The sequence below is a fragment of the Leopardus geoffroyi genome, chromosome C2 (assembly GCF_018350155.1).
Source record: "Leopardus geoffroyi isolate Oge1 chromosome C2, O.geoffroyi_Oge1_pat1.0, whole genome shotgun sequence".
In the NCBI taxonomy this organism is placed as follows: Eukaryota; Metazoa; Chordata; class Mammalia; order Carnivora; family Felidae; genus Leopardus; species Leopardus geoffroyi.
This window is the reverse complement of record NC_059333.1, coordinates 95,200,482-95,214,244: the sequence shown is the minus strand read 5'-3', so window position 1 is coordinate 95,214,244 and position 13,763 is coordinate 95,200,482. Positions and strand designations below refer to the sequence as shown.

Genomic DNA, 13,763 nt, shown 5'->3' with positions numbered 1-13,763 from the left:
AGTCCCTTCATATGACACACAAACAAAAATATTAACTATCATATGTTGAGTAGCTACCAAGGGTTAGGCATGGAATTAACCCCTTTGTATATGTTAGCTCAGTTTATTCTAATACAACTTTGTCATATACAATTTACTATTTCCATTTCATCGAGGTTCGGGAAGGTTTCAATAACCTCTCTGAGGTAATGGAGCAAATAGGAGGCAAAGTGTACATTTTAAACCACTCCTGTCTAACTTTGAAAGCTTGACTCTGAATTCACTATGTCATACACTTATATTCTACATTAAATATAAACAGCCAAGGTGGTGGGTCACTCAGGGTCACCGAGGGTGCTGAAGCACGGGTTGTGACTAATAATTCCATTTCACACATAAAACAAACTGAAAGCGGAAATCTCCAGTCCCTTGTTCATCTACATGTGTTATCTGATGGAAGGGAAAATGTTAGAACAGCTTTATTACCTTCGGCTGGGGACCGGCCTGCAGGCCAGGGGAGGTGCTACTGTGCCTCACTGAGGAATGTCATACAGGTGGATGTGAACACAGCCACAAGGGATCTGTTCAAAAGCGATTTCAGCCTCTTACTGGCGATAATAACATGGTGTCTGTATCATCCTTTCCTCCTTCCAAATAAGGGTGGCGCCTTTGAATCTCAGTAGACAGAGGCCAGGCCTTGTTTGAGAATATAAATCTCATGCTGCAGTCTGAATATCGCTCTCTCACATCACACTCTGCGTGGATCTTGGTGACTCCCAACGAGTCAGATTTCTCCTTCCATCCTGCCTGAATAAAGCCAAGTATCTGTGACACAGGAGAATGAGTATTTGCCCTACAGCCAGAGCACAACACTCACCTAAACCCTGGAAGAGACATCTATGCCTGCGAATGATCCACAGCACCTGTGTGCAAAGTCTCATAAGCAAAGTTGAGGTGAATGACACAGAACATTAGTGCAGGTGGGGCTAGAGGATGGGGGAGTGGGGGTTGAGGGGCTATGACATGTCACTGGACTTCTCTTACTTACTAATTTAATATGAATGCAAGGCCAACTTATGGGGTGGAGTGAGCAGGACAGCAAAATATATAAAATAAAAATTTTAAGCTCTCCACCCCCATATCATCCATCCATGGGGCAGGGGTGAGTAAGACTGTATCATGTGGACTATGCTGTAAGCTGCTCTTTGTGTCTAACACTCTGTCTTGGGATCTGTCCACTTCAGCATGCATGCTACCCCATTGCTTAAATGACTGCATGGTTTTCCACTGGACAGATGCTCTTGTCTTTATCCCACCAGTTCCCTATTGCTGAGAATTTGGCTGCAGAAAGCTTTCATTAACGAGTAATTCTGTTAAAGCAATAGATACATAGGACTATGAAATACTTGACAACCCCCATCCAACTGAAATGAAATTCAAATTTTAAAAATAAGAATTTAAACAGCTTAGGAAGTTTGAACCGTTTTATTAATTTTAAATCTTTTGAATGCTTATTATTAAATGAGAAAGCTTCCATTATTGCCCTACATACTTATCAGAGAAATGAAACCTTTCCTTTTGCTTGAAGTGTTTTGACAGAATTTCTGAAAACAAGAAAGAAAGGGCCTCTAGGGGGAAAGTGAACACACCAGGCATATGAGATTCTGGTACTCCTCCTTCGAATAGGGGTTATTTTCAATCAGTTACTTACTGTGCCTGGTAGATATCAGACAAAACCAGATTGCAAAGAAAACCATGAGCTCTTCAGACTACTTTTCTACAGAGGCCTTTATTTTCTTGAGTTGCTGTAGTTTTAGAAAAATTTACAGCAGTCTTTAAACATATCTCAGACAAAGAGTAGATGGTAATCTATATATAATAAAACAATAAAACAAAACTATTCTCTTACATTTTTTTTTCATTTCATTTCGTTTTTTTTTAAAGTTCATTTATTTATTTATTTTTATGTTGAGAGAGAGAGAGAGAGCGAGCACGAGCAGGGGAGGGGCAGAGAGAGAAGGAGAGAGAGGATCCCAAGCAGGCTGCGCTGCCAGCACAGAGCCTGATGTGGGGCTCAAACTCACTAACTGTGAGATCATGACCTGAGCTGAAACCAAGAGTTGGATGCTTAACTGACAGAGCCACTCAGGTGCCCCAGTTTTGTCTTTATTTTAAAGGAAGGCCCCTGTGACATCTAATAAAGCCTAGTGGCTTTCAAGTCATCTTTTGTTCCAAACATACCCCTAGGTGGAAAGTATCGATAGCACATTAGAGCCCAAAGTGTCGACATAAGTTTCTGAGGTTGGAATATACAGCTGGGTCAAACGGACTACCAGATGCACAGTACTGAACGCCTGAACCTTGATGGGGTTGCAAACTAACTTTATGTGTCGAAACTGCATGTACAGACCCAGCTTAGTTAATTCTTTATAGGTGGTGGGTATTTAATAAATATGTGCTGAGTGAATGAAGAAATGGTTTTGAAAGGCAACATATTGTCACGTTGTCTCCTGGTGACAGACTACATACCTAAGAATGGTGAAGAGAAAAAAAAGGATACAATCTGGTGCCAAGAAAGAAGGAGAAAGATTATTTTTACAGAATCACTGCTTCTCTAGTCCACTGTAAAAGTGTGAAATGGTTGAAATGAATCTTCAAAGAACGCTCAAGCCTTCCTTTTTGCCCAGTCTTCCTAACTTAACCCTTTAGTCATGATCCTTCTTGTACCTCTGACAATGACCGGGGAGGCTCATGTTCTTGCCGTGGCTTCTTCCTCCTTTTGTACCACCTGCATTATAACAGTCCTGATGAATTAATTCTCACTAAGGTCTAAATGACTAATATAGCAAACCTGTTCCTCATCAGGATTCCTTATTTTTTAATAAAAGACACAGAAATTAGTCTTAACTTTATTAATGTTTCAGGATATGTTAATACTTTAATAGTCACATGGACTTTCCAGTACCTCTGAAATCACCTTGTGCAGCATGATCCCCCTGTGGTTACTCATACAGCAGGCTGTGTCCACACCTAGAATTATGCATTGGGCTCAAAAGTCTTTTGCTGATTCCAAACTATATTCCTTAGCCTTACTCTGAGGAAAGAGGACCAGAATATCGGTTTAATTCTAAGCTTTGGCTTCGCCAGAAGGAAGTCCTCTTCTACATTATTGAAAACAGTTAAGTCACAGGGATCTATTTTATGTCACAGAAAATAAATGCCACATACAGAACAACTACCCAAAATACTTAAAAGGCTAAGCCAAGGGTAAAAGTTTGAAACACCCTGATTCTCTATGGTATGTTATAAAGTAGTTTAAACTATCTGTGGCCCAGAAGTAGTCTAGTTAGCACTTGTTAAGTATAACTACTGTTTGAAGAATTGCTTATAGAAAATTATGATACACATATCTGGCCTGGGACATATATTTTGTAGTGGCTCCTCTGAAGGGATTTGCAAATTAAATTATTTAAATGTGCTTATCATTAGCAGTTTAAATAAATTACATTTATTTTGGCAAGAGATTAATTTTTAACTTGGCAGCTGTTTTCAGACAGATTGTTGTCAGGTTATTACAGTGCCTAACTTTGAAAGAAGGAAGAAATGTACAGGAGATTATTCTGGTTTTAGACTTTCAGCTTGCATTTCGCCAAAGAGGCAAATAATTTCGTCCATGCCCTACGATACTGGGTCCCAAAGACATTGCAATGTTGGCATCTTTGTGACCTGATTTCAATAATAACCCCACATGTGGAGAACTAAAAATGTTCTTTAAGAGAGGAATTCTTCAAATATACTCTTCAGAAGCTGTTTTGTTGGTAAATTGGAGATTTATATAAGAGCACATCAGAGAGGAGCAGGGTAATATATTGGTAATATACTGAAAAGAGATTTGCAAGATGTGGGCTCAAGCCCCAACTCTGAGAAGCCCACTAGCTTGGGGTATACTTGCCAAGACCTCTGGCCTCAGTTTCCCATCTTCAAGAGAAGGGTATTTGGAGCTGACTACTAAAGTCCTTGCGTGAAAAGTCCGTGCACCTGTGAAACCAGCCTCAGTAGTATCAGGTTTTGCCCAAGGTTGTCCTGTGGTCTACACAAAGACCACAGGGTATCTCTTCATCTATTTCCCTGTCTGAAAACTCACAGTTCCTACATTCCATTTGCCTCCAATTTTAATATTTCAACTTTCAGCCACAATTCATGACAATAATGTCACCTGACATTGCACCTGTCAATGGGATAGTAACCCCAAATTATGTTTTATTACTGGCTAGCATAATGGAAAAGAGGGAGGCTTCTTGAAGAAGGGCACAACTACCACCATCTAGTTAAACACTGCTTTGAATTCATGAGCAAATTGCCAGTTTATGATACAAGGTAACAAGCCACCAATCGAATTTCAATGGAACACTACAACAGGCTACAGAAATACCATAAGGTAGCTACCAACACCCCACTTCATTCTCTCTCATTGAAAAGAAACTTCAAAAATTAAACTTTGAGCAATGGAGAAACGAGGAAGTCTATTTTTAATCGGAAAAGACCCAAGACAACACATTGGCCTCTTTTAGCATAAAAAGCTCTCAGCATATACATCCTTCACCAAAAGTTTAAACACTAATCAAAATAGAAATCTATTGTTTTTTTCAAAGTTTTAATTTAAGTTCCAGTTGGTTAACATGAAGAATATTATTAGTTTCAGGTGTACAATCTATTGATTCAATGCTTCCAGAAGAAATCTATTTTCTAATAAGAAACCAGACTAAGTTCAAGAGAATATAGAAAATGGTTTCAACATTTTTTACAAATAAGCAACCAGATATAATGGGTCAATTCATGAAAAAGATTCTCACTTGGATGTCTTACCATTTTAAATTCAAATAACGCTTTTCAGTTCTCCCTTTGGATTACATAAATCGTAAACCCAGGATTATATAAATTCTAAACCCAAAGGCACATGAGAATTCTCCCACTGCAAGATTCAGGGCAGGATGTGAGGCATAGTTTTGAAACAATGAAGAAGTCATACCTTGAAATCATATGTGGCATCTGGGTTTTCATCACAGGCAATAACTTCTGGCGCCATCCAATAAGGGGTCCCAATGAAGGTATTTCTCCTGCCCACTGTTCGATCAAGCTGGGCACTGACTCCAAAGTCCACTATTTAAGAGAAGACAGATGCATGAAGTCAATGTCCTTATATGGTGATAAAATGAATGTGCATTTTTTTTTACTGTGGCAAAATAAACCCAACATAGAATTTACAATTTTAATCATTTTTAAGTGTACAGTTCTGTGTCATTAAATACATTCACATTGTTGTGCAACCATCCCCACCATCTGCTTCCAGAACTTTTCTGTCTTCCCAAACTGAAACTCTGTACTCATTAAACAATAACTCCTCATTCTCTCCGCCCCGCTCCCCACCCCTGCCCCTGGCAAGCACCATTCTACTTTCTGCCTCTGTAAATCTGGACTACTGTTGGTACCTGATATAAGTGGAGTCATACAGTATTTGTCTTTTTGTGACTGGCTTATGTCAATAAGCATAATGTCATCAAGGTTAATCCGCACGTGTCAGAATTTCCTAACTTTTTAAGGCTCAATAATATCCCATCGTATGCAGGGGCCACACTGTGTTTATCCATTCATCTGCTGATGGGCAATTCGGGTTGCTTCTTCCTTTTAGCAATTGTGAATGTTTATTTTTAAACTCTGTGTATAAATGGATAAAGTATACCAATGAGGAAAGCACAAAATGCCGTATTTGGTTAAACCAAGGGTCTGTAGGGACCAAAAACAGGTGTTGAATAAAAAGCAAGCTTGTTTGCCATAAAAGAGAATACTTAGAGGATACAAAGCAAGTGGTTATGAGCCAAGTTTCTAGAGTCAGACTGCCTAAGTTTGCATCCCATTTCTGCCACTTACCAGTGATGTCACCTAGTGCTAGCAGATCAACCTCTTTAGGCTTCAGTTTCCAAATTTATAAAGTAAGGGTGATGATATTTACATAGAGTTGCTATGATGGCAAAGTGAGAGAAACTATGGAAGAGTGTTGTGTACAGGGCCTGACATAATATTTTCTCAACAAGTGACTGTTGACTAATGATGACTGAATATTCTGAGGATACATTATCTAGCCAGTATACACAAACATATGTACATGCACGCACGTGTGTATACACACACACACACACACACACACACGCACACACACACACACACACACACCCTGCCTACGAAATGTATGCTTTTGTTTTAAGAGGGAATTACTCACAAGATGAAAGTTTGGCCCCAAATGCTAACTAAGAAAAAATGGAAATGATGTATTTTAACAAAGAGGCAAGAACAAGTGTTTAGGATATAAACACAGGAGATATTTCAATCTCTTTGAAAATAAACAATCATATGGGCGATACCTCCTTTCTAGATGACAAATTGCATATCCTAGAGATAGCTGTCAATCCATGCCCTTACTCATAGACGGCAAGCAGGCAAATGCATGTGGAGATTCTCTACTTTCTCTTCCCACCAGATTGTTGGAAAGAAGCACCAAGGAAAAGGGTTGCCTCAAAGATAACTCTGGCAAGTGGAAGTAGGATATCGAGCATGCATACAAAGGAGAATACTGAACACCCATTTTGTGCACGTGCCCTAGGTAATAATGAAGTCGATGAAAATATAATGTAAAACATATGGGAATATAGCAGGAATTCATTATTCTAAATGTGTCTAACAGGATATTTTTCAGTAAGCAAATGGGTCATCACTTTCTGTTATAGCAGCAACAAAGTCAACAAATGGTAAGATACAGGAAACCATTTCAAGGTCAGTCACTTCTAATCTAAAGGGTTTTGCTTAAAAAAAACCTCATTTTGGGGGGCACCTGGGTGGCTCAGTCAGTTAAGTGTCTGACTTAGGCTTAGGTCAAGATCTCACAGTTTGTGGGTTCGAGCTCCGCCTCGGGCTCTGTGCTGACATGTCAGACCCTGGAGCCTGCTTTGGATTCTGTGTCTCCCTCTCTCTCTGCCCCTCCCCCACTCACTGTCTCATTCTCTCTCTCAAAAATGAATAAACATTAAAAAAATTTTTAAAAAACCTGAATTTTTTCCTACGTATTGATTAAGCAAATGGTTCTGTCTGCTATATTGTATACCAATTCACTCAAGCACTTTTAGAAAATGTTTTGAAATAGACAAAGAAACATTTTCCTCTTCGTTCTGTAGTACACTGACCTCCAAATTCACAGTGACAAATTTATATTCATTAAAAACAAAACAAAATGGAAAAATAATCAGCTGTTGAAATAATCGTATCAGTTCCCTCAATTCCTAGGCTCACTGGATCCTGTTCTTACCTAGTTTAACTTCTGCGTTCTCAGTCAGCAAGACATTCTGCCCTTTAATATCTCGATGAATCACTTTATGCTGGTGCAGATGACTCAGCCCCTGGAGTAACAGAGAGTTGACAAGGGTTAACAGGACAGAAGCCAAGATGCAAATAAACTAGCTGGGTTGTCAGTGATCCCAAAAAGATGTGAGCTCACCCAGAGAGACTTTTGTTATCAGACTCACATCTTTCATATGTGTACAGTGCTGTTCTAAACTAGGCAACTGATCAATATAAACTAAAATACAAAAGCAGTCTTTGCAACGCCCGGTGCTGTATTAATGAACTGCTTGCATATCAGCAATGATCTCAGGTAGCATGGACCCAAGCGGACAATGATGTGGCTCTGGCATGCACGAGTTTCGGCTGATAGTACTGAGAAAAGTGACGGCTGACTGCATGTGCTGGTTTGTAACAGAGTCTAGAGTCTCTTACAGAAAACTAACCTGATTTAACTAAGTACTCCAGTTTGTTTTTTAAATCAATATCTGAATTCAAAAGTTAAAAGTTACATTATAGTGTATAATTTTAACTAAGCACAATGAAACATTTCTCAGTCCAGACAAGAAATTTCCCATTGCCTTTAGCCAAAGTGTCTCACATTAAAAAAAGAAAACAGCAATTTACCTTTCCTTTGTTTGGCATTCATAGCTGTCATCTTTAGTGCTTTATGATATTTCTGACTTTGTGTTCATTAATATGAAATAATTATGTGGTGGCATCCAAACCTGATTGTGTTCCCCTTCTCCATGAGTTACTCTCACTTTGGCTTCTCTGTGGTCTGAGTTCTAAAAATCTACAGACTTGCTCTAAGTCAGACAAAGCATAACCTAAAATAACCTCAAATTGGTGTCTTAAAGCAAATTATGTTATGCTAACACTTGCTCATCCAAGGTATTTATACTCAGGTATTGCCATTTTATTATTTATACTTTGCTGTCTTTTTAATTTTCCTGCATAATGACAAAACCCTGGTATGAAAAATGAAGTTGTCATAAAAAAATTCTAAATATCTGAATTCCCTTGTTGAAAAGACTCATCAGAAGAATATGGATGTTCAAAAAGATCAATGTGTATGTTCAGGAATATCAGTAAACATAAACCATGAGAGTTTGAAGCACTGGCTTGGGTGCTAAAAAATTACCTTTCTTATCTAGTCAGGTTAGCTCAAGGTGGACATCAAGCAGATTAAAATGTTTTACAGCATCTTAACATCCCATGAATTCTAAAAAGAGGGACTGAAGATCCCTTGGCCTCCTTCACTACCAGAGCTTTTGGAAGCAGGTGCCAGAGCACACAAGTGAGCCACATGCCATATTTTATGACATTGTATGATGCATGGAGGGTTATCTCTGAAACTTCTTGTGATTGAGTGTCTCTTCCAATGAGTCACCTTATCTCAAATGCCAGTACCTTTTGGGAGAACGTATTGGAAGAAGGAAGAAAACAGTTTTCACACATTCTACCCAAGCATTGAGGGAGAATCATCAGGTGATGATCCTGCTGTTTTCAGTACCCTGGAGAGCACTTGGTGGATCCCCAGGGTTCCCCAGCAGCACAGAAAGGTGCATTGCAGAACCAGCCCTGAAGACCCAACAGATTCTTGGCACCACTGGGTGGTCTCGAAGACTAGATAACCTTTCGTGCTTTCTCTAAATGAGTAAAATTGTAAGTCAGAAATTCAAATGAAGTTGACAAAAAGGCACCTCGATCTTTGAAAATAAATGTCAGATTTGAAGGACAGCAGCAGCCATACCTCCTTGTATCCCACTCAAATTTTGTTTTGTGTTCTTTTGCCCACCCCAAGCCATGGAGAGCTTATCCTGTGTTTGCTCTTAAGAGCTTTATTTTTTGTGTTTTTCACCTTTATGTCTCTAATCCAGCTGGAATTAATTTTTAAGCAGGATATAAAGTAGGTATCAAGTTACATGTTTCCACACGACTATTCAATTAACCAAGCACTATTTACTGATAAGGGCACCCTTCCCCCATGCACTGCAGCACTTCCTTTGTCATAAATCAGGGGTCCATATGAAGTGCATCTGTTTCTGGATATTTATCCTGTTCCTTTGGCCATCTGTGTATTTGTGTGACGATACCTCATTCTGTCTTATCTACTCAGTAGCTTTATAATAAGTCTTGATAACTGGCACCATAACTCGTTCAGCTTTGTTCTTCTTCAAGATTGCCTTGGCTATTCTTGGCACTTTGCATTTCCATTTAATGTTTTAAAATTCAGCTTGTCAAGGGGTGCCTGGGTGGCTCAGTCAGTTGACCGTCTGACTCTTAATTTCGGCCCAGGTCATGATCTCATGATTCGTGGTTTCGAACCCCACGTTGGCCTCTGCACTGACAGCTCAGACCTTATTTGGGATTCTCTCTCTCTCTCTCTGCACCTTCCCTGCTTGCACTCTCTCTCTCTCTCTCAAAATAAATAAGTAATTGTTTAAAAAATAAAGCTTGTAAATATCCACAGATACACCTAGAGAAATTTTGATAGGGAGTTCAATGAAACCACGGATCAAACTGGTAAGAAATAACATCTTCACAATATTCAATATTCTTATCTGTGAAATGGTATATACCCCCATTTATTAAAGTCTTCTTTAATTTCTCTCACTAATATTTTGTAGTTTACAGTGTAGAAGTCATTCACATCTTTCTATAAATTTATTTCTAAGTATATGCTATTAAAAATGTTATTTTTATGGGTCCATTTTCTTTCTTTCTTTCTTTCTTTCTTTCTTTCTTTCTTTCTTTCTCTCTCTCTCTCTCTCTCTCTCTTTCTTTCTTTCTTTATTTCCTTCTTTCTCCTAATGTGGTTTCAATTTCTTAATGCCTTCTATCCACCCACCCATCCATCCATTCACAGCACATAATCTGTCTCTCAAAAGTGTATCTTGGGCACATCATGAAAATAGTTTTAACTTTTATTCCCTTAGATTAAGAAGGCAGAGCTTATAAATAAATTATGATTGTGAAGCAGATCTAGTAATAATGCTCAGTAAACATACAATAGACTCCATATTACTAGCAAGAGATAAATAAACTAGTCTGACTGAACCCTGACCTTCTTCCTGAGTTGAGCTCAGTACATATGATACTATTGTCCAGATTGCCTGGCTGAGATTAGTGGGCAAAACTGGACAAATATACGTAGTCTTATCCAGATATTTTGATTGATTTAAGTGACAACGTCTCAAAGAATTTTTTTTTTTTCATTTAAAATCAGTTAGACGAGGTTATAAATGCTGGAATGGTTAATGTCATGCAATTCGTAAACTATTTTCATAAATGGAAAATTCAAGTATTCGAAAAAGCTCTAAAAAATTCATTTCCTAAGTGAAACCTTATCTCTATGATCTAAAATCATATTTCTAATTGAAAACACCATTGGAAATGGTTAAGGAAAGTCAACCAATGTTAATCCCCCAAATGAGAGTTCACATGGCCTGATCAGAATGACTCTCCCTTCTATTGGAGCAGACCACAAAACCACCACCACTGCCATCATTGTTAGAATAAAGCTTTAGAAAGGTCTACAATACTTTCGTGAATGTCAGTGAAAGGTTGGTACAAAGTTCAACACCTCCCAAGATACTCCATGTTGTCACTTACTCGTAAGATCTCCCTGCAGATGTACGCGATCCACTCTTCCTTCAACGTGTTACCTTTTGTGTTCTTGATCAGGTCAGTGACAGAGCCAGCACCACAAAACTCCATCACCAACTGGCAAAGGAAGCAAACAAACCATAATTATAATTATACTTCACAGCTTCCACTGGGTTAAGACAGCATAAGTCATTCCAGTTGGCTGCTTTAGAATGCCATTCCTGTAAGGAACAAGTGATCGTAAGACAATATATAAAACATAAACTTATATCTTAATTTCTTTCCAAAATGATGCAAAAGAAAGATTATTTTTAATTTTCCAATCTGAAAATTATAGTTGGAAATTGAGGAAAATCTCCATATTCTAAGTATTTTTAAAAACGAGGGCAGATGTATTTGAGAATATCTCTGCAGTTTTATCCAGCAATTGATCTCATCTCTCCTACAAAAGCGGATCATTCTCCTGTCTGAAAGAGCTATGGTTTTCTAGGCAGTCCAACATTAGGACAATAAAGTGTAGGCTGTTTATGCTATTGGTTTGTAAGTGGCACTGTAAGCTGTCAGAGTGGGGACTATCTGTTTTTAATTAACTTCAGCAAATGTTCCCGGGAGGTTAGACACATCAAATAAATTCGATAAACAATAAGCCTTAATTTAGCACCTTTCATCCAAAAAGCTTCAAGTTCTCTATAAATATAAACTCATTACAGCACTCAGCAACTTTATCGAATAGGCAGAAAATAATCCTCTCCCTTATTTAATAGAGAAATAAAGACTAGAAGAGGGAAAACAATCCATCTGATTTTACACTCATTTTCTAGGTTGAGGAAACATATCCATTTCCATATTTTCTCCCTTTTCTTAAAACTAAAAGAGGTCTTCTACAAATGTCATCTTATTAAGTACTTATATATTTTTTGTAATTATATGAAAAGAATTCAGAATAACTAGCAATCAATCTCTGACTAGACACTAGAAACAGAACTAAAATGGATCCACAAGAAATCCCATTGACGGTTTTGGCTTTGTCCAAATGTCCATTCCCAACATCAACACCATGGTTGCCTAATAGAGACTCAGTAAAACTCTGAAATGAGTTTCATGAATGAGTTTCCAGTGCGTCTTCTGACTTGTCTTATGATTCTACAAATGGCAGGAAATGCTACCATCTTCTCCAGACTGCCAAGGGAAGTAAAGAGACCTATTAGAAGTTTCTGTAAGGAAATTTGAGAAGTGCCACAGTAGCTCACACTGCAACCCAAAAAGAGTTGCAGACTTGTCATATATGATAGCCAGGAAGCTATAGGAGACCACAAGATCATGTCAGAAAGAACTCAAGAATCAACTTGAAGAGGTTCTCACTGGCCAACTATGGGATGATTTGAGCATCAATAAAAGTAACAACTGCAACGGCTTGAAACACATTAAATATGCCTAACTAAATGCATTAATAAACAACCGTCAAAAAGAATATATATAACTGGCTCTGTCTTATTTTGAGACTGGTAAATAAAGGGACAGAATCAAGAGTTTCTACTGCCAATCTTAGACAAGTTTTACCACTGGATAATTAAGTACTTAAGAGGTAAATTATCTTTTCATAAACAGCAGGCATTCCATGCAATAAATGAAGAGGACAGAAGAGAATTAGAATATTACTATTTCATAGCCCCTAAATAAAAAAATTTAAGCACTGATTATCAATGGCTGCTAACACTAAAATAAATAAATAAATAAATAAATAAATAAATAAATAAATAAGAAGTAACCAGACAGGATTTGCCTCTTGATTAGAATAACAACATCACCTAAGAAGTAGCCTTGCCAAAAACAAACAACAGCAAACAAACAAAAAACCCAGAATCTGATCAAGTGTTTAGTTCCAACTGCCAAATTATAAAAAATTCAGAGTACTGAGGAACATGTTACCTCATGGGGACACAATCAAGAAAACCTAGAATAGGAAACTCCATAGGGCAAATGACCCATTTGTTTTAACAAATAAATTGCAAGAAGGTAAAAAAGGAGATGGAGGGGATATCTATAGACTTAAAACCATTAAAAAAGATATACCAACAATGTGCAAAGGATGCAACTTATCTAAATATGATTTTTTTTAAAAGCTGTTAAAATTGTTGAGGCAATTAAAGCTTTGCATACAGACTAGATATTTGATGATACTAAGGAAATATGAGGTTTTTTTAAAAGAGTGATAATGGTACTGTTGTTATGTAAAAAATTCTTATCTTTTAGTGAAACATACTGAAATATTATGGATAAAATGATATGATGGTCTTTTCTATAAATGCTGCTGGGACAACTGAATATCCACATGTAAAAGAATGATGTTGAACCCTGACCTCATACTATACAAAAATTATCTCAAAATGGATCAAAGACCTAAATATAAGAACTAAAACTATAAAACTCTGAGGAGAGAATACAGGGGTAAATTTCCATGACCTTGGACTTGGCAATGGTTTCTAGCTATGACAATGAAAGCACAAACAACAAAAGAAAACACAGATAAATTGGATTACATTAAAATTAAAAACTTCTATGCATCAAAGGATATAAACAAGAGAGTGAAAAGAAAACTCCCAGAATGGGAAAAATATTTGTAAATCATATATCTAGTAAAAGTCTAGTATCCAGAATATATAAAGAACAGATCAACAACAAAAAAATAAACAACATAATTTAAAAATGGGCAAAACACTTGAATAGACATTTCTTCAAAGAAGATATACAAATAACCTGCGATCACATGCCAAGATGTTTAT

At 37.5% G+C, this 13,763-nt stretch overlaps 1 protein-coding gene across 11 annotated transcripts in view; it reads right to left on the bottom strand.

Annotated features, from left to right (window-relative positions):
* The window catches only part of TNIK (TRAF2 and NCK interacting kinase), a 396,267-nt gene that overhangs the window by 123,573 nt on the left and 258,931 nt on the right, over window positions 1-13,763 (bottom strand). For all 11 annotated transcript variants that reach the window (XM_045502990.1, XM_045502979.1, XM_045502982.1 and 8 more), the window contains exons 5-7: window positions 10,987-11,097; window positions 7,337-7,427; window positions 5,009-5,139 (exon numbers count right to left, since the gene is read on the bottom strand). In XM_045502990.1, the coding sequence (XP_045358946.1) occupies window positions 5,009-5,139; window positions 7,337-7,427; window positions 10,987-11,097 (333 nt within the window). The remainder of the gene's footprint in view (window positions 1-5,008; window positions 5,140-7,336; window positions 7,428-10,986; window positions 11,098-13,763) is intronic.